Source organism: Myotis davidii, unplaced genomic scaffold (assembly GCF_000327345.1).
Source record: "Myotis davidii unplaced genomic scaffold, ASM32734v1 scaffold238, whole genome shotgun sequence".
Lineage (NCBI taxonomy): Eukaryota > Metazoa > Chordata > Mammalia > Chiroptera > Vespertilionidae > Myotis > Myotis davidii.
Window position 1 is genome coordinate 11,465,229 of NW_006293779.1, and position 22,192 is coordinate 11,487,420.

General features: G+C 41.5%; 1 protein-coding gene across 1 annotated transcript in view; it reads right to left on the bottom strand.

Annotated features, from left to right (window-relative positions):
• The window catches only part of VSNL1 (visinin like 1), a 64,348-nt gene that overhangs the window by 26,433 nt on the left and 15,723 nt on the right, over positions 1-22,192 (bottom strand). Inside the window, exon 2 of the mRNA XM_006767559.2 lies at positions 6,620-6,786. Within this exon, the coding sequence (XP_006767622.1) occupies positions 6,620-6,781 (162 nt within the window). The 5' untranslated portion in view covers positions 6,782-6,786. The remainder of the gene's footprint in view (positions 1-6,619; positions 6,787-22,192) is intronic.

Genomic DNA, 22,192 nt, shown 5'->3' on the forward strand with positions numbered 1-22,192 from the left:
AATAGACATGGGCTATTTCTTCCTCCTTGGCTCTATTTCCAATTTGAAATGGATTGTCCTTTACCAATTAGCTGTAGATAATAGCTAAGTGGAGAGTTGGTCTTCCTGGCTTAAAACCTCCATAATCAGGCTGGAGTTGGGACCCATCCTTTTGGATGTTAAGTGGATCCCATTAAGAAACTGCTCCATTGTGGAATGCCCCTCTCCCTCCCAAGGGCTTCTGTGTCCTCCTTTGTAAATTGGAGGTGAGGTGAGCTGGGGGAAGTGGGAAAGAGGTTGGTGGGGTGCAGGGGGAGAGGGGGAGGAGATGGAGTGAAAGACTTCTAAAGAGCTCTTTCCAACCTTATCCCGAGAACAGAACGGAGAAGTTGAGGAAACATCTAAGAGCATTCCTCTGGATAACATGGCTGCAATGACCATTGATAGCTCTCTAACTGACACCTGCTGTATCACAGGAAAGCAAACTCCCAAGGTGTGGAAGCCATCCAAAGGAATTTCACACCATCCCAGACAGGAGGAGGTTATCACTCCAACCCCTTTAGGATTAATGCTCTCTCTAATGCAAGACTCACTGGTAACTAGCTATTCCCTGAGAAAATTTCCCCATAACAAATGCCTTTGGAACCTCACATGTGACCTCATTTTCCCAGAACTAGAACTTCATTGTCATCTCTCCCTCAAGATTTTCAGACCCTAGCTCTTGTCTTCCACATTAATTAAAGTTGAAGTGCAGCCTTGATCGTGTTGGGAAACATTCCAAATGGAAATGAATTCCCAGGTTTTCACTAAAAATCTTAGCATCCTCACCAGCCCGATCTCCATGACATTTTAGGTCTTATGTAACGTCTATTTCCCAAAAGAATTAAAATGGTTCTGCATATAGCTCTGCCCCCAAAATTTTTAATGAGGCCTACTCCTAATTACCTTTTACAAACAAGCAAAATCTGAATCCTTGAAAACTCATCATCCAAAAAGCTTTTTTGAGCCAAATCTTTTACTTTCCAATTTCATTTGAATCTGATGCTGCGATGTTGTAATAGCCATTGTAATCCCACAATGGCATATGGATTATTTTGAATTAAAATCACTTGAGAGGTTGCCAGAGCAAGGCGGAGCTCTCCAACTCACCTCTGTCTCTATAAATGCATAAATGCAGGAAATAAACCTCCATGTGAAAGGTACCCCCTCTCCCCCCAAGGAAAAGACGGCTTCAGTTGTGGAAGGAGAGAAAGGCGCAGCTGGACGAGGAGAATGAGATACTCGATACGCTCAGGTCAGAGAAAAAGTATCCGGCTGACCAGGATGGACCAGGGGGAGCGGCGGCAGACGCTATAAAAGGACTAAGATTCAGATCAGTCAGACTAAAAAGAATCTGACAGCCTTATCGCAATAGATAGAGGATCCAGGGCTGAGAAGCAAATATAAACAAACCCTTGTCAGTTTTACTAATTTACTACCCTTAGCCCACGTTCTAGACTTCCTTACTACTTCCAGACCCCAGCACCTAGGTTCTTTTATCTTTTCAAAGTCCCCACAAATTAATTGTTTCTTCATATAATAAAAAATATATAAACAGCCTGCTCCACTTCTCTCTTAGAGAATTATTCTTTTAATTCTCCTATGTACATGTAATAATTTGGGTTTTCCTCATGTTATTAGGCCTTGTGCCAATTTTATTAGTAGTCTAGCTGCAAGAATGCAAAAAGGGTAGAAGGGGGAATTCTCTCTCCTAGACAATGCCACAATGCCACAGTCCAAGGGACTGGGCTGTTTGACATCTGGAAACCTTCCCATGCCCAGGTGCCTTAATCTAGCTACCCATCTGTCTTACCTGGGTACAAAGCACTTTGGTTGGCTCTAACATGAACTAATGTCACACTTCATCTTGTATGGCAACAGGGGCGTGGCGGACACCGTTGTGCTGGGGAAGACACAGAGCTCAATGTCTAAGGCTCTGCGATGGGAATGAAGCTAGCATAGCCTGTGGTAGGTCTTGCCATGGTTGCTACCCCACCTTAGAATACCCTGTAGACATCAATAGAGCCTTACATCCTCCTCTGTAGACCATTTATGCAGCCATTGGCTTTGGCATGTAAAACAAACACATTTTTCATCTTGACTCTGGAGTAACTGAGTAGATCATCAATCATGAGAGCAAGAACATCTTGTTATAGGTTGCAAAATCATTTTCGCTTCCCTTCTGTCCTTTGGGGTTCACCATTGAGGTAATAGGTCTGGGTTTGTTATTTCCTTATCAAAGATGAGGAAACAGAGATTCAGAGAGGCAGGGATATGGCAAAGGTAGCACAGCTGGCGTTGAATCTCAAGTCTGCCCGACTCCAAATTCCATGCCCATTTTTAACTACCCCCTGACTGACTTTTCAACTCAGCCTGAATCCTCCCAAACAATCCTGACTGACAGGCAAACTCCAAACAAAATCAGAATCCATTTGGGGCTTTCCAGGACTCCACCAGCTTTGTTATGCGGTTTCTTCAGCTTTCATGTCACAGTGACTGAACAAGGTGAACAGGCACCCGTCTTCCCAGGAAGAGGAGCTTGGAGAGGGACACGTCCTCCCTCACACAGTTGCTTGCTCTTCCCCAGGGTAGGGTTTATTTTGACACTGTGGCTGCTTCTCTGAACATATAGTCAAAACCGCAAACCCTCCATCTTCATTTGTGATCTCAACTTGGCAATCACATGATTATTGGAAAAAGGAAATGCTCCTGGGGGGAAAAATCAGGGACTTGGTTCTTTGTGACAAAATGCAAAAGCTCCCTTCCCACCTCTTACAGCAGTGCTGTGGTGGGGATGATGAAATGTCTCCTACAACTCCTGGGACCTGAGACACGGACATTCCTGCGTGTGCCGGGGCATCCTTACATCAGATACAGAGGGATCTGGGTTTGCACGTGGAAGTGTGTAACAGAGAAGAAACAGGTACTTTATTAGTTTGCTGGAGCCACCATAACACAGTGCTACAGACTGGGTGACTTGAACAATAAAAATGTATTTCCTCACATTTGGGGAGGGCAGAATCCAAGATGAAGGTGCTGGTAAGGTTGGTTTCTTCTGAGGCCTCCTCTTGGCTCCTAGATGGGCACCTTCTCCCTGTGTCCTCACATGGTCATCCCTTTGCATGCCTGTGTCCTAATCTCCAGTTCTTATGGCCCTAGTCATAATGGATTAGGGCCCACTCTAATGACCTCCTTTTCATTTAAAATTATCTTTTTAATGATCCTATCTCCAAATCCAGTCACATTCTGAGGTACTGGCAGTTAAAACTCTCACAAATGAATTTGTGGGGAAGTGCATAGGTACCAAGCTTGAAAAAGTAAAAATATCTCCTAGAGATATTTTACCTTCTTAAAAGCTAAGAGAAAAGTCCTCCATCACGGTCTTAATTAACTTTTTACTTTAATATCCCATTTTGAAATTAAGCTCTTCTTTCCACTTTTGCCCCACCAGAAGCACTTATGTCATTCCGCCTTGTATTGTGGTTAACCGTGTCTTTCAGGCAGGACTGTCCTTTAGTTACTTCTCTATGCCTCCACCACAAGGCTTTCTGAGAGGGAGATACACAGCCAGCATTTAATATGATTCACTCAACAATATGATTCATGCTTGCTTTGTAGTAGGCTCTGTGCTAGCCATTGGGTCTTATGTTAATTGAAATGAGGTGACTGTGGTCAATATGACGAAAGAATGAAACCTGTATCAGACTAGAAAGGACCATGCCCAGATCTGTGTTTTTCAAGGCTCACTCCAGCAGGCATACGGTGTAGGGGATGGAGGGGTGCAGGCGGAGCTGCCATGGAATCCAGTCGACAGGTAGGGTTCTGTGCTGTGGTGCGAGTCAGCATACAATTTTTATTGTCCATTCTCCTACCTTCGGTCTTTTTGTGGGCAAATTGCCTCATTTTTCTGAACCTCGGTTTTAAGTCTTTTTAAACACAGACTTAATGAAAGTGTTCCTTTATATTTTGGTAACAAAGGCTTCTAAAGCTGAGGGTTTGTGGCTCCAGGCCTTGCATTGTCTCTCATTATCCTGCTCCTCCCTATACTTCATCAGCATTTGTTCCAAGGAGCGAGGTGACTCTCTGGGAGCCTGAAACAGGTCAGGTAGATGAGCCAGGCTGACCGCACAGACAAGAGGGCAGAGACCACAGCAGTTTTGCTGGCCCAGCTGTGTTCTAGGATGTTTCATCATCCACACTGAGCTAGAAGTGCCTATTCATCAGGAGAAGGACTGTGTTTTGCTGAATATTTGCACTTTTCAGCAGCATTAAAGGAAGTTATTTTATGTTTTTTTCTTGCCGGCCCTTCTCCTGGTCTCATTATATAACCCACATTTTTCTGTGCTTCTCCCTTCTAGCTTATCAGACTTGTCGTTCTTTTTTTCTGTGCATGTGGCATATTTCCTACGTGATTCCACTTTGTATTATGTCCTTGGACAATTTTGGAAGCAGCGGAAGACTTTGCCTGCTTTCTGACTATTTGATACAAGAGCACAGGCTAAGCTTGAATGTGGCTATTAAGAAGCTTCCAAGAGTCTAAATTCCATCCAGAAAGTCATATATTCCCTTCAGGGAACAAAAAAAATATCTACTCCAGGACGGAGTTGGGGAAGTGGGGTGGGAGATGATGTCAGTACATATACGTCAGTTGTACTGTGTACGCTGAGCTGTGTTTAATGTTTACATCCTTCTCTCTCCCCATCTCGAGGCTGGTGCTTTTTTGGTGCTGAGTATTTCCAGTATATAAATGCAATACCTAATTTCCTGCAAATCAACTATGTCTTCAAAGGCAAAACTTCTCATTTCAAACAAACAGTAAGGAACATGGCACACGGAGCTCTCTTAAACACAGAGTGACAGCTTACATGACCTTCAGTGACATGGAAGTGGCTTTGACAAATCTCATTTGTCTGTGCTTTCCTTGGGCCTGATAGTGAAATCAGTTCTGAGGCCCAGGCTAACTCTGGGGTGATAAAATAGTGGAAGATGTGACTGAAAACTATGGAGAGTGGTATGTATAATAATCTAGGAACGTGCATACCATCACACTTCTCTGCAAAACCAATTTAGATCACTTGAATAATAAATGCATTTCTCAACACTTTTATATAAAAGGTCTTCACATGCTAAAAGTGAATTACTTAGATCTTAGAAATGTCATGGTAGTCTTATTACAGTGCCCATGCCAGTATATGTGTACCTTTCTACACACACTTATAGACATAGTGTCCTCAGGGGCTCAGCTTTGCACTAATAATAATTCTGGGTCCCTGGCATGCATCAGTGGCCCATGCAGGTTTAGTGAGCTTTTAATAATGACATAAACCCTGAAAATTCACCACCCAAAACCATAGGTATGACTGACACAATTTATATCTAACATATGGCTATATCCCCAGCTCATCCCTTGCTGATTCCCCACTGAATATAACTATCAGTCTGAATCCTGTGTTTATCACTCTCTTGCTTTCCTTTTTATATGATTTTATGACATTTATTTGTAATCTTACAAAATTTTTAAATACTATTTGTGTTTAATTTAGAACATTTTGAGACTTGCTTTTTTGCACTTAATGTTTTAGTGTCACTACAGTTCAACTGTTTTGACTGCTTCCGTGAATATACCACAGTTTATTTTCCACTCGCCCTTTGATGGGCATTTGGGTTGTTTCCCAGATTTGCTGTTGTGAACAGTGCAGCTATGAGCATTCTTATACATGTCCTTTCTTGTACAAGTGCACGGAAGGAATTCTGGAGTACAGGCTATGGGAAATGTTCAACTTCAGGAGACAATGGCAATGCTTAATATTTTATGCAATCATCCTACACACATATATACAGGTGGGTGTTTCAGATTGCTCAAATGGTCAGTTGCTACACTTAAGTGATAAAATCACTCTATGCTATTTGTCATTTTACTCAGAAAAAGTTAAAAGAAAAAGTATGTATTTCTTCCACAAGCCTAATATTATGTAAGTAGATACAAATTAGAGTGGCTCGAGTCAAGCTGATAAACTCAGACAAACCCAAACAATACCACTGCAGTAGGAAGTATACCTTCCATGGAACAGTTTTCTCTCAGGTCCAGGGAAAGATGAACTTCCATACAGTACAAAATGCTGAGTTAAGAGCCCATGGTGTGGACATTGATTCCTGGATGTACACCAGACCTCCCCTAACCCTTCTACATGTGATGTTGAAGGGATCTTTTTCTTATCTGCAAATAGGAGGCCTTTTCTTAGTGAAAAAAAAAAATCCATGTACTTTCTCTTTAACTGAGAAAGATACAGATGCCTTTTCAAGCCAAACAATAGTGTAATTAGCAGCTTGTCAATAATCATCAGCACATACGATTATCTGAAATTTTACTGTTCTTTTACCAGCCCTGTCATCCTCTAAACTCTACTCAGTGGTTTGATTGAACGATTACTCTGCTTGTTCAGAAATTATTATCTCTGGAACAAAGCACACCCCTTTGCATTTTTTTTAAATTGTCCATTTTTCTATTTGGGTGAAACAAACTGGCTAATTTGAATTATAATTCCACATGAAGCTGCATTTCATGAAGAGAATGTTTCTGCCCGATGAACAAACAACTTACCTTCACATAGAGCTGCTGGAATTCCTCGAGATTCAGCCTCCCGCTCGGACAGTCCTTGAGGAACCCTTTGTACCACTGCTTGAGCTCATGCTCGTTAAACTCAGTGCTCTTCACCAGGTCCTCCATCACTTCGGGAGCCAGTTTGCTATTCTGTTTCCCCATTTTGCCTGAAGAAAAGCAAATTAATGCAATTAGTGCCACAGCTATGATTATTTCAAACCTGATTAGGAGCCAAGCTGGAGTTCTGAGCAGTTCCTTGGTGGGAACTCCCTCTAGGGTATCTGATAAAAGTCTCCCCAAGTCTACTTCCTTCTATTTGGTATTCTAGAAAAGAGATTAGCACAAAACACTCTTCTCACAGTTCAAAGGGCTGCAGAGTTGACCCTCGTCCATCATGTGTCATCTTTCACATTGGTTACCACATGGGGAAGGCACCTGTCCCTTTTTATGCTACTCATGTAAAGTATATGGGCATTGTTTATATTTTCTTTCGATGAATTAAGTTTATTTTCATTTGCTACCCAGGTACCTAATTCTACATTTAGTTTGTGGAAATATTGAGATTATTGATAAGAAAAATAAGGCTTTATACACAAATGATCAAAAAGTGGCTTGGAAAGCTGATCAGCAATGGTAGGGAGTCTCAGTTATTCTAGTTCTAAAGTTGCAGATTTTTTTCCCAAATGGAAACAGCTCATGTTTATTAGTCACTTGATTCTCTATTTTTCTTCTCATCCTCAGAGACTTCCAACAACTCTGCTTTCAGTGCTGACCAGCTCTTGGTGGCTTTTTCAAAAGATCATTTGGTGAATTTCAGCTGACATAATTCCATTCTCCTATTATTACTGTTAGTAAGTAAAAATAATAGTATATTAAATAATGTTACCTAAAAAGAAAGAAAAAGAACCAATGTTACCTACACCAATTATGTGCCAAGTTATGTGGCCATTATTACAGTAGAGTGCCAGTGAACAAATCATAGGTTTAAAGTCATTCCTGATTTTTACTCCTGATTTGGCCATTTACTTTGCCTATCACTCATGCCAATGTTAACTGCTTTATCTTCCATTTCTTCCTAATAAAGCAAATACAATAACAAAACTCTTTTAGCTTCACTGAAAGAAATAGGTAAACAAAGATAAAAATACTCCAAAATTAAAATAGTTGCATTAGTGCAGGAAAATTAAGAATTACTATGTAAAATTTCCTTTTAGTGTTGTTTTATAATAAAAAAGAGTGAAAACAAATTAGTCACAGATTGATTTAAAAAGTTCAAAGTAAACTTGAAAATCTCAGGGACCACCAGAATAAGGAAAATGTCACAAGATCTTTACAGTTGTTCAGAGGAGACTGAGTAAGGTTTTGAAGAATTTACCCAAGTGGCCCTAGTGCTTCAACGTTCTTGAGACAAATTCTCTCCCGGGCTCTAGGCAGGTCTACACTTGCAATAGACGAGAAAAGGTAATCTCATCACATACTTTGTTATTATTTTTGACCTTCTAAAACAGATTCCACACCCATTGTCAGTAACCTGCCCTAACACTGAACAATTCTTTCACAAAGCCACTCCCTCTAGAGAAGGCTTCCCCCTCAGCACCATCCCAACAGCACCCAACCCAGCGAGAAGATGCCATTAAGATGGCCATTTGTGTTCTAGGCTCTTAGGTTTGAGAAAATGCCCGGAGGATAAGGCATGCCCTTTGTGATGGAGCTTCTCTATTTACTCTTGCTCTTAATTCCAAGTCCCAAGTCTCTTATTAGCAACTGTCTCTTAATTGTAAGTTACTGTGGATTCCACAGCTGGATATGGAAATCAAGTAAATACTCAGGTGTCGGGTTTATATAATCGAAGTAAGAAAACTGTAATTCATGGTTATCCTGATAATCAAAAGATGTAAAATTTTCAATACGTCACTTTGTTATTTTTAGAGAATTACAAATTGTCATTATTGAACTAGAATCTCACCTAACAATAAGAAGAGCTACTGAATACTGAGTGTTGGCTCTGGGCTAGGCACTGTGTTGAGTGAGCACTTCATGAACTTGCCTATGACCTTATGACACCTCAGCAATAAGGATTAGGGCAGCTCTCTCAAGATCATACAAATAGTGTTTGGCAGAACTAAAATTTGAACCTGAATCTGCAAGACACCTATGCACAATCACAGACAGGTGAATGGAAGGCATGTTAAGTGAAGGAACAGAAGGAGCAAAAGCAGGAAGAATCAGTGTATCTTCGGAGAGAGAGAGAGAGAGAGAGAGAGATCAGCCACTTTGCCAGAGCCTTCTTTGGAAAACCACAAGCTCAGACGTGAATTTGTATTAATAATGGAAAAATGGATTAAAGGTTATTTAAAACCACCTCTTCCAAAAGCCTTTTGAAGGTCCAAGTGTCAGCTTCTCTCTTATGCAGGAAAGCTTGGATTTTCCATGGATCACTTATGATTCCTTAGCCTGTTCCAGCTGTCTGGGAAGAGGGTTGTCTCTTACACACGCAGGAAACATTGTCAGGACCATGAATCACAGTTCTGAACAATCAAATGCATAACTTCATGCTTCTTGGTTATACTTTATGATCAGCACCATCATGCAGGTGTGTCTGGCAATGAATGAATCATTCAGAAAATCAAGTTCTGAACCGGCTCAAAGTGGCATTGACAATGCCCTCATCAGAACTTGTTTGGATTAATGACCAACCTCCTCACCGGGCTGTCTAACTCCAAGCCACCTTTTTCTGCATGGCTGCTTGAATGAATTTCTGAAATATAAACCCCACCATCTAATACTCTCCCTAAAACTCTCAATAATTCTCCATTGTCTACAGAATGTAGCCCCCGCCTCTCTACCATGGCACAGGTCCTGCCTACTCATCTGTCTTTTCACTTCACATGCCTGGCAACCATCAACTATTACAGGTCTCAGGTCTTACATGCTTCCACAGGTCCATGCTTTGTACATGCTGCTCTCTTTTCTTAGAATCACATGCCCTGTGTTTGCTCAGCAGACCTTTTCTTCTTTAAGTGGCTTCAGCTCACAGGCCACCTCCTCTGCGATACCGTCACTGACTTTACAAGGCCAAGGTAGGCATCCTTTCTCCTAGGCACCCCTCGTACCTTGTAAAAGCTCCCATGATCGTTATTATTTAGTTTCTTGAGAGAGAGGACTGTCTTTTATTTATCTTTCATCCTTAGTACCTCATTCTAAGTCAGTGATGGCGAACCTATGACACACGAACTCATTTTTTTGGTTGATTTTTCTTTGTTAAATGGCATTTAAATATATAAAATAAATATCAAAAATCTAAGTCTTTGTTTTACTATGGTTTCAAATATCAAAAAAATTCTATATGTGACACAGCACCAGAGTTAAGTTAGGGTTTTTCAAAATGCTGACATGCCAAGCTCAAAAGATTTGCCATCACTGTTCTAAGTGCTCAACAAATATTTTTTGACAGAATGAATGAATGATGGGAACTGACCATAATGAAGTAGATGCTTCAGGACCTTGTCACTGATTTTCATCAATTTATGGCATTTTGTATGTCTTATTCTGAAGGGAATCAATGTAACCACAGTATAAATATGAAGTGCAGGCAGCATATGGCAGGAATGTCTCATTGAACAGTATAGAAACTAGTCTATTTTCCTGGCGGTTGTTTCCCTATCTGTCTTCATCATCAAATTTTGAACACCTTGAAGGTGGCATCCATTTTTTTATCTCAGTACCCTCAGTTCCTGGCATAAAGGCGATGCTTAGTAATGTTTGATAAGTGAATGAAAAAGCATCCATAGGTTAATGCTCCCCACCTACACTCCTTTTATTCTGGGCAGCAATGATATGGGTTAAGTAGTATCTTTCACTTGGGACCAGGAATACAGAAAGGGTAAAAATGAAAGTAAAACTTATCAAGTTCCCAGTGATAATGGGAGGGAGATTTATTCCAGCCCTGTTTCTAGTAGATTCTGTGATCTTGGGTAAGATCCTTTCCTTCCCTGTTGCTCAGTTTCCCTCTGTGAAAAATAACTGATTTGGGTCAGATGATCTTTAAGGCCATTCTAACCCCCTCCTTTCACTCATTTGCAACATAAGGTTTGTAAATATGAAAATGGAGTCCCAGACTTCAAATTGGCTGTCTCAAATGTGTGGATTTTTTACCTGAGAACCTGCCTGTACTTGAGTGTTTGTTACCTTAGAAGGGAGGGGACAGGAGCTGGTGTATTATGTTTAAGTTTGAGTTCCAGGCTACAAGGTAAAAACCAGCCCAGCCACAACCCAAAGAATTTTTCACTGCTTGAGTTACAATAAAGAGAAACTCGGTGCTAGGCACAAAGTGGGACTGGTGGAGGGCCTCTGATGGGCAAGAGGGACCCCCCCCCCCAGGGATGGGCCCTGGAGTGAAATTCCAGGACCACTTACCTGAAGACAAGGCTAAATTTTTCTACACTGCAGTTTACAGGAGGCCTTTGTGCACATTTGCCCGTATAACAATGCTATAAGAAAGAGGCAATTACCATCCCCTCTTTACTGATGAGAAGTTTTAAGCTCGGAGAGATTAAGTAATTTACTTTAGCTCAACCAGCTTGTAAAAAGCTTAGAACAGAATGAAAGAACTTCCATTGGTTTCTGATACAGGCTCTCTGTCATCTCTGGTCTGGATTCTGCAGCCACCTTCTAGCTGGTCTTGCTCCCTTGAGTTTTTCCCTCTTCTCATCCACCTTCTATCTTGTCTTGATAACGGGATTCCAGAGCAGAGAGGCAGAGCACGTAAGCGTGCCCTTCGGAGAAAACTGGAAGACTGCCTAGAAGAGGGAAAAGGACCAGCAGGGGAGCCAAGCAACACCCACTTGCATCGTGTGTGTGTGTGTGTGTGTGTGTGTTTAATTTATTTTAGAGAGGAAGGGAAAGGGAGAGAGAGATAGACACATCAATGGTGAGAATCATCAATCAGCTGCCTCCTGCATGCCCCACATGTGTGTGTGTGTGTGTTGCCCTGAGTTGTCCCCGATCCATGCTGATATCTAAGTCCAGCTTCTCAGGACACGGCAGGGCTTGCTGCATGTAATGAGGCACACAGAACATCAGGTCCAGCTTCTCTCATGTGATCTGGCCATCAGCCTGCCAAGATCCATGTACAGACTGCGGGGCTGAGGTGGACAGTCCAGGCACAGGTGCAGAGACACAGCAAGATGAGCACATCAACAGGGAAACAGCCCTGGAAGTAGGACTCAGAGCAGCAGAGAAAGGGCTTTTGGGGCTCAGACTGGAGGCCTATGGGATACCTGACAGGGGTCTGGATTGCGAGTTGAGCTGGTTCTAGTGTCAGATTACCTGGGTCTAGCCTTTAATAGAACAAGTGCTCCTCACCTGAACATGGTAATAACTGGAAGAGACTAGCCTTGCTCAGGCTTAGACTCCTGCCAAAATTGCCCTTTCTTTTCCTTACCTCCCGTCTAAATCTTACTCCTTATGCAAGGCTTGGTCCCAATGCTGTCTTCTCCATGACACTCTCTACAAGCTCTCTACTGTCCTTTTTGTATCAATAATGACATGTGGCCTGGTTAACTCTGCGTAAGTCAGTTCAGCAGACATTTATGAGCATTTTCTGTGAGAAAGGCCCTGTATTGGGCATGGTGAGATATACGGAGAAGACATGGTTCCAATCTTGAAGGGCTGAGAACTGAATGCAGCAGACATTCAAACCTCCTGGAATAGGGAGCATGGTGAGATGAATGCTCACAGCACAGAGCTAAAGATCATAAGGAACAGAGAGACAAATTCTTACTAGTTCTGGCAACTTCTCCTTTAACTGATTCCCAGGTGAAAAAATCTTAAACAGTGTTTCCCAAACATGTCCCAGAACAACACTCAACCTTGGTTGTCTTGTTAAAAATACAGCTTCCTGAGACCCATTCTTTGAGGGAATTCCATACTTTTAATAAGCTACTCAGGTGAATATGATCCTCAGCCAATTTGGGAAGCATCGATACGAACATGAATAAAAATCAAAGTCTAAGGAGAAAACACCCAAGGCAGCACAGACATAACCCCAGATCCTCCCTTCCTCCATGTGACGTCCCTAATATGGTTTCTAGATCCTGCACTGGGGACACTAGCAGTAAGAATTTAGAAATCACACAACTAAGGATGACCAAAGCTTTAAAAAATTGCCTCTGGGCTTTTCTGTTTTATGCCCTTTGGTTTTAGGTTGGAGAATTTGAGGTTGTCCAAGGTCCCATGGGTGACTGATGACGGAGCCAGGGTGAGAACCCCTGTCTCCTGACCTGGCTGGGTGTTCCCACCCTTCCACGCCCTAAGCGAGCTGCCTCCAGGCTAAACAAAGCCTATAAGCCAGGAGGCATGTTTATTTCTGTGCCAAGTGTTGAAACAGTTCCCATCACCGACCCTTTGGGATCCTATAAACAAATGACATGAGGTTGCTAGTTTCCAGAGACTGTTAAAACCACCCTGAAAACCAGACTCAAAGTTGCCCAGCACATTGTGCAGGGTATTCTCTTCAATAAAGCAAATATCTGACACGCTGGTTCTTTGGGCTCCTCTCTCCTTCATCCTCCTGAAGCTAAGTGCTCACAGCCCACCAACAGCATGTCCCAGGGCACAGGGAAAACCACAGGCTGGCCTTTTACGCGGTCTCTGTGGACCTGAGCAGCTTTGGAAAAGGGGAGAAATCCTTTCTCTTGGTGTTCTCTGGAAACTTTCTCAGACCCTGAACCTAATGAGATTAGAGCCAAGGTCCTGGTCCACAAGCATGAAACAGGTGGGGACGCAGACTGCACTCTTGGGGACTTATGATGAGCGAGTATTTATTTGATCTGTAATAAATGAGGAAACACATTTTGATGGCAGTGTTAGAGCCAGTGACAAGAGTTTCATTCCAGAAAGAATAATAAATACAGAAAGATGAAAGCAGAAGTGAGCCCCAGGGATCAATCATCTGATCTAACTCCCTTGTTTAATAGAGGAGCCCCAGGGAGGCGAGGGGACTTATGCCATGGGACACGGAGGTTAGTAACAGAACCTAGCAGTGCCCTGGCTACTGAGCCTGAGCAGTAAGACTTGGAGGCCAGTGCTCCCGGGGCACTTAGATGGGCCGAAGTTCCTAGCCGCTGCAGGAATGGGAAGAGCCAATCCATGTCCTTGTGACTAGGGTATGAAGAGTGGCCTCCTTCCCTAGGCTGTCCCTCCACAGCTCAGGGCTGAGAACCTGAAGGGGCCCTGGAGATTTGCTGGATGGGGTGGCCCTGACCCAAGGATGGATGCTGCTAGTGGACCTTAGCCCTGGAATCTGACTAAGTGGTTCCCTAGGTGGTTCCAAACTAAAACCACCTAGTAATTAGGTGGCCAAGTGCTCATGGACTCTACCTGCAAGGGGTCAAGTGGACCAATCAGCCTTAGGGGTCAGACCCAACTGCCATCTTCTTTCTCCTTTCCCAGGAACAAAGGACATTTCCCAAGTACCTGGGAACCACAGCTGAGACTACATCGTGCCCAAGTGCTAGGTTATGACTTTGGAAATGTTTCTGTTCAGACTCAATTCTCTTTCACCCCATCTTGTGGGTTCCCTTCTTTCTTAATCAGGGCGCAATGTCTTTTATTTTTTACTTAAGCTTCGTTTAATGGAGAAAAAAAGTGTGCTGGTGTCAGACCTGGGATTTAATGGTGCTTTTGCTGCATACAAGGTGTATGACTTTTGACAAGTTACTCAGCCTATTGGAGCCTCATTTCCCTCATCTGTCGAATGGAAATGATGACATTGCTATGAGAATTACTAAGATAAGACATAAAATTCTTTCCACATAGTGGCTGTTCAACAAAACAGTGGCTATTATTACCCTGATCACAGGACCCAGGAAACTGGGCAGCTCTAGCAGAGAGGTAGACATTTCAAGATTCAGGTCTAGACATCTAGGAGTTAGCCTAACCCCTATACCTACATCAGGTCTGATAGGTATAAAGAGAAGTAGACAGATTGTGAGACATGGAGAATTTACCATGGTCCTATTTACTCTCCTTCCTTTAAGTAAAAATGCTTCATATCTGACTTGACATATTCAAGTCATCTGAGGACCCCAAGCCCTGAGTAAGCATCAACTATTGAGTGAAGTTCCCATTCAATTCCTTTCTCACCCACTGAACAGAAGTATGAGCTGATTAATAGCTGGTAACCTTTCATCTGGGAGTGTTTCAAGCAGCCACCCACTTTTCTGCATCTTATTTTTACTTCCCGGTGCTTGTCTGTGACTATTCAATGTGTTTGAGAATCAGTTTCTATGAAAAGAAGGGGCTGTCTCTGGCAGCATAAGAGCCTTAGTTCAGTGAGGTAACAGAGGAAATGCTTTCATTAATAATCACAGCCTTCTGTCCAACAGATTGCGATCTAGGTTGTGCTGCCAAGTCCCAGTGGGTAGGACCATGGCCCTTATCTCCAGCAGCAGGGAGCCGTAAGAGAGAAGTGCAGACCTGGGGCCCATGTCACCTGCACATCCCCAGTCACAGGGCTCGGAGCAGCCTTGAGCATAAGTGGTGCGTATCCTCTCCTTGTTCTCAGAGTGAGGGCATGGGTATCTGATGGGGCGAGTGACATGTCCAAGTGTCTACTGATAAAGGCAGAGTCATTCAAGCCTTCCGATTCTTAGTCTCTATTTCCCTTCTGAGAGCCCTTTGCACTGACCATGCTCCTAAACTGTGATTTGCACAGTAATCCTAAAAAATACTTAACTGATGTGGGTGGGTCTCGAATACAGAGAGTTTTGAAATTGGCATATAAAGTTGGCTTTATAAAAGTAAAATGTTCTGCTTGAAGGAGATGTGATACTAAACTTATTCAACAAATGTTCATGCAATATTGTCATATAATACAATTGTAAATATGGTTCCCATAATGATCTCTAGTGCAGGCCTTTCCTGAATACTAGATAATATCAGCTTGCTTACATGTCCACCTTTGTATCCTATAACTTACCAGACCCAAGGACTGGTTCAGAACCTGTAGTAATGGCCCCACTCTTTGCCCAGGGACCGGTTCAGAACCTGTAGTTATTGAGGACTCTGCTCTCTTTTACATTCCTTTATCTAATTAATCATCAAGTTTAGTCTGTAGATTGTACTTTCTAACTTTTTCAAATTCCATCCACTCTCTGTTGCCACTATGTTAGATCAGGCCATCATCTTCTTATGTCTCACTTTGATTACCTCAATAATCTTCTAACTTGTTTCCCCATCTGCAGTCTTGCCCTCCTTAAATCCAACTATAGCTGAAATGACCTTCTAAAGCATAAAATCTAATCATGTCACTGCCCTGCTTTACCCCTTCAGTGGCCTTTATATCCTCCTTCTGAATCCAGTCCTCAGCATGGCACTCAAGACTACTCTGTCCCCTCTCCCCCGGCACCCGGGAGAAGCAACGATAGGGAGACATGGTGTTGTTGTGGGGGAATTCCTGGATCAGAGTCTCTGACATTCAGGACAGCCATGTTAGGAAGCATCTTTGAGGCTCAGTGCTGCCTTCTGTGAGATGGAGTATAATAATGTTACACACAGTATTGTGATAATGTTAGCACAGCTTAAATTATATATAAGATAGGAAAAAATCTATGCCATGTTCATTATAATGATTGAGATTCAAATCTGAAAGATAGAAAATTCAAAGAGAAGATGATCCATAGGTCATTACTTCAGGGTGCCTAAGGCCAGATCTAGGATAGTTCAATGAGGCCCAGAGAGAGATCCATTTAGAGGTCAAAGGAAAGAGCCAAAATATGCTGCTTTGGCATAGGATTACTTTAGGATGATCATTTTTAAGAAATAGCAGACATAGGAGAATCTCTGAAAACAGAGTCAAAGTTACCCTTCAAAAAGACACATTTATAAAGGGAAATCTCTATCTGTAAGGCTGTTTCCCTCCTTGTACCAGGAACGGGCAGATGTCCAAATCCCTATAAATTCTTATTAATGGAGAAGGCAGCTGACTTCAATCTGCATAACAACCTTGACCTGGATTGCTGGGCTTTGCCTGATAGCTTCCCACCACTGGCTTTCCTCCCAACTAACGTTTTTTGGTTTTTGTTTGTTTGTTTTTACTGGTGATGTATTTAAGGTGGTGACTTGGGCCATTTTGAAGAGTTACTCAGTTTTCTTGGTTCTCTCCCATGTACACTAGAGGTCTATGTGTTATTAGACTTCTGCTTGTTTTTGTCCTATTAATCTGTCTATCATTACAGGGTATAGCTTAGCCAGAAACCTAGATTGGTAGATGAAAAATTTATTTTTCTCCTTTGCAAGCAGTAGCATCTCTGGATGTGTCTGTAGATCAAAATCCCCTAGTCTCTTTTTAGTATAAGGACATTTACTTGAAGGTAAGGGCCACCATTCTGAGTCCTCAACCTGGAACTGTTGGCCATGAAGCCAGCTGATATCCTCAGGAAAACTTTTCCAGGGCCCACCCAAATGGCCTGTGTGGGCTTTCTGTGCTTTGATTGGTTCATGGGACACCTTTCCCTAAAACACCAGAGCTGGGTTTCAGTCCCAACTCTGCCATGTTTTCCTGTATGACCTTAGGAAAAGTCTGTTGCCTCTTGGAGCTTCAGTTTTCTCATCTTTGAAAGTTCTATGAAAGTTTCCCTCACCCAACTCACCAGGTCATTGTAGGGAACAAACCGTGGAGGCAGTTTGTATATTGTAACACTGTTTGTAACTCTTAATTTAGTGCACTCTCCAGGACATCTCAGGAAAGAAAACAAGACCCAGATATGGACAGAAGTGGGCTTTGTGAGGCAGGGATGAGGAGAGGGAGTAAATTGCAAATCCCAGGCAGGAAGGGGTGAAGACACCTGTTGATGAGCAGCCAACAGAGGTTCACAAAGAAGAAGCTGGAGGAAGAAGAGTCAACCACGTGCCCGTTTCTTGGATCTTTGGGACTAAGATGGGTGGAAAAGACACATTTACCAAAGGTTGCCAGGGGAACGCTGACCCTCTCTAGTAAGGTTCCTGTCTTTGATGTGTTTCTAGCTCTGACTTATGCTCACCCTGTCCTTGCTGGGCCTTTGTGAAGGATCCAGCAAGGCTGAAACAAAGCACTTTATTGTGGTACGTGATAAATATATTGCCTGAAAGGGACAATGCCAAGGCTGAGAGGGCTAAAATTAGACCTTCCAGTTCTGTTTGATTTGGCAGTTGTGTGCCCAGGCTGCTAACATGGCATCCTCTACCCACGTTCTTCCGTCCCTGGGCCTCCTGAGAGCACAGGTAACGTGTGCTGGACGAGAGGAAGTGTTGCTTCCTCCGCCACCCTGTGGGGATGACAAATGCTTCCGGGACTGTGTCCTGCCACTTGGAACAAAGTATGTTAAGTAATACTTAGCTTGAAAGGATAAGTTTCCTTGTCAACTAATTTGCAGATTAGGATGAAACCATATCTCTCCTTCCCATTAATATAACTTTTCCATAGTGAAGCCATAGGAAATCTCAAGACAATCATATACTTGAACCTTCTATTTATCTTCACCTAAGAACTTACAGCTGCATCTATGTAACCAGCGCAGAACCCAAAGAACCAGGTATAAGCACCTTAATCATGCTGTGCAGTCATGTCATCTACAGGAAGGAGCATGGGCCTTGGTGTTAGACATATGAGGTGAGATCCCAATTCTAGCCCTTCTATTAGATTGTGCCCTTGGGAAAGTTACTGAACCTTTCCTACCTTGTTCATTCAGCTTTAAATTACATACAACCTCAAAATGTTAAATGAAATAATAAATCCATGTAAATGATTTTTAGCAGTAATAATGATAGCTTATCAAGTGCTTACCATGTGTTCATGGGTTATGCACTCCACTTTTACAATAATTTTATGAAGTAGATGCCACTATGTCTTCACTTCACAGTCAAGGAAAATAAAATTTAGAGAATTGAAGACATTTGTTCAGGATCACACAGCAAGAAAACAGTAGCGTTAGGATTTTGAACCCTGGAAGTTCTCTCATTCACTGATAACTTTTCTATCTTCTTAAAGGAGATGAGAAACAACAAAGTATTCTCCAGGACAAAAACTACTATTTCAATGTAAGAGTTTGCCATTCTCCTTCTTGCCTGGATGGTGCCCTGATCTATGTTATTTTTTTCCCCAAGGAAGGCAACGTAAGGTTACTCCACAGCTTGGTCCGTTATTTCATAATTGCTAGCTTCTGATTCCTAGAGGGTGGGGGACAGGTTTGGATGCTAAATACAATAGCAGCAGTTGAAGGTACTGAGAATTTTTAGCCAAGAGAAGCAAAGACTTTAGGGAGGAAATTTGAGCTCTTTTCAAATAAGTGAAGGATTTACTGGCACAAAAATAGACTTATGGATTAGCATAAAGGAACAGAGAGTCTAGAAATAGATCCAGCTATACATAATTACTTAATATATGATGAAAGAAATTTTTCCAAACAAGAGGAAAAGGGAATATATTCTTGTAAGTGATGCTATCATCACCACTTTACAGCAATTCGATGAAAAACATCAGATAGAATCACACTATATACCACCTTTTAAAAAACATTAACAGTTGGAACAAACAGTTTAATACAAAAATTAAGTCAAAGATAACAATTAGAAACTAAAAATATGCTAGACAAATGTTAATAGTTATTGTGTATGTGTACACATAGCTTTGAATTTAAAACCAATACAGTTATTAAGGAAACCATTAGAATCTGAGGAGATAAATGATTGGAGTATGGCTAGATAATTCATGCCAGAGTAAACACAAATAATGAAAACAAACCCCAAAAACTTGTTTAACTTACTTATTAAGGTTAAGTTAGGCTTTCTAAACATTAAAAGCAATGGCAGAAACTATAAAAAATAAGATAAATAGAATTGCATAAAAATTCAAAGCTTAGGCAGTCTAAAAACACTAGAATAAAGCAAATATCAAAATGGGGAAATATGCAACATAAATGTCTTCTAAGTACTAAATATGCTTAAAAATAAATGGGGAAAGGGTATGAAATCTGGGCAACAAATATGAACAGATTATGAACAAAAGATGAAATATCTTGGCCAACTTCAATCCTACAAATAATCGAGCACAGTAAAATTGTATATTGTTGCAACCCACCAAAAAATACTAGAAATCAATAATTTTAATTCCAGGGGAAGCTAGCTTAAAGAAATAGTCCAAGAGGAAAAAAAAGTGATACACAGGATATATTTAAAGCAGCATTATTTAATAATGGTAAAAATACTCTAGAACTATAACCATTCCCCATTACAAAAATGTATAGTAAATTATGGCACATTAACACCATGGAATATAAAACTGTGAGTTCTATGTTGAAACATGGCAAATTACTTACGATATTCTAAGTGGAAAAAGCAGACATACACTATTTAACAGTCATTATAATTAAACTATTTACTGCAAAAAAAATGAAGTCATTTTGAGAATGAAAGAAGGTGCTATTGTTTATGCAAGGACAACAGGCATTATTCAGGGCTATCCTAAGCAAATTGGGGTATATGGTCACCCTACCTCTCCAACTTCATCTCCTATCAATAACACTTATTTGCTATGCCACAGCCACACTCACTTTGTGGCTTTGTCTCTAACACATCAAATTTACTCTCATATTAGGTCCTTTGCATTAGTTTTCCTTTCTCCTTAGAATTCTCTTCTCCTAAGGTCTTTCATGGCTGACTTCTCAACATTCAAGTCACTGCTCAAATGTCACTTTTTTTATCTTTCTATTTAAATTTTTAAAACTCGTCTCTCCTTCAATACACTCCTAATGACTATCAATTACTTTGCCTTATATTCTTTGTAGCCTTAGGATTATCTGAACTTAGCTAATGTAGTTATTAGTCTATATGATCATTTACTGACTTCTTTCACTAGAATGTCAGCTCCAAAAGCGCAGGAACTTGGCCTGTTTTGTTTACCACTCTTTATATCTAGACTTGCCTCTGGTACTGAAGAAGTAATTAATATTTTTAAAAGAAATACCTTAACTTTCTATAATTTTTAAATACAAGCTCCTCTTCTTGATAGTGATAGCTGTTAGAGTTATTATATGACTGTGCTCAATGCAAAGAGATCGTCTCTACAAAATTGTTTGAAAGAAAGGTCAAGTTTAAGTTCCCCTATCTACCTGCTCAGGTGCCCAATAGGGATATGCAAAAGTCAGTCAAGTTCTTAATTATTACCAACTTCAGGGAAGAACTGAAATAAGCATTCTTAAATAAGATTAGAGGGTATATCAATATAAATTAACCATGGTAGTATTATTGACCCTATTATTAAAACCATTACTACCACCTCTAAAGTCCAGGCATCAATTGATATCTATGTAGTAATATTTATAAGTTGTACACCATGATAATCTGTCATACAGGTATCATTATCTAAACTTCACAGATAAAATAGCTCATGTAACTCAGAATATTTTGTGACAGAGCCTTATTACAAAATCCACAATTCTATCCATCTTATTCAATCAAGATTCTTTAATCCTTTAAAACATTGTGTCAGACAATGCATTTGAAAGTATTTTCTTGCCATTATTGTATGCTTTGGTCCTTGCTCCCTGCACCCCTTTTTCCCATTGCCTAGCTAGTTCCTACTTGTGGCAGCCCCCCCACCCCCAATGATCCCACCTCCAATCCTCACCCTGTGGAGGTCTGGGTTTATGTCTCTAGAAGGGCTTCCTCGGTACTCTATGCTTCTTTCATGATTGTTCTTAACAGACTACCGATACCTGTCTCTACTGCTGGAATGTGAGTTCTGAGAGGGCATGAACAATGTCTTCTATCTTCAGAGTACATAGTAAGTACTAAAGAAATACTTGAATAAATAAATAAAATACTTTTAACGTAATGGAATTGTGAAGGCACTTGGACATGTTTAAAGACCCACAGTTTGTATCACATGGAAGTAATGAAGGGTTTGGGAAGAGCACCTGACACTCAGGTGCTTGCAGATTTCTCTATCTGGAAACTATTCCAGTGAGCTATGCATCAGGGTATGCTTATCATGGAGATTTCTCTTAGAGATATGCTAAAATTAAATGGATATCTATGTGGTAAATGGCTTTGTTGTCCTCGCTACTGAGGCCTTGCAAGTGATGGATAAAATGGGAGATGCTAACACTTGTGGGCAAGGCTCATTCTCCTCAAAGAGAAATACAGCAACCGCCCTCTCCTTCTCAAGGCCCAGAGGCTGTAAACAGGTTTTAGCCGCAATCCCAGGAGGTTGAGTTGGAAATTTAGACCTCAGTGGATTTCCCTGGATCTATTATTTCAAACAGCTCAAAATAGGTCTCCCCATTAAAATTTTCTTGTAGCATTGATTAATTTTCTTCCAAGGCACTTAATCCTTTTTATAATTTTACTAGAGGCCCAGTGCACAAAAATTTGTGCACTCGGTGGGGGAGGGGGGGTCCCTCAGGCCAGCCTGTGCCCTCTCGCAGTCTGGGACCCCTTGGGAGATAACGACCTGCTGGCTTAGGCCTGCTCCCGGGTGGCAGAGGGCAGGCCCAATCCCTAGGTGCAGCCCCTGGTCGGGCTCAGAGCAGGGCC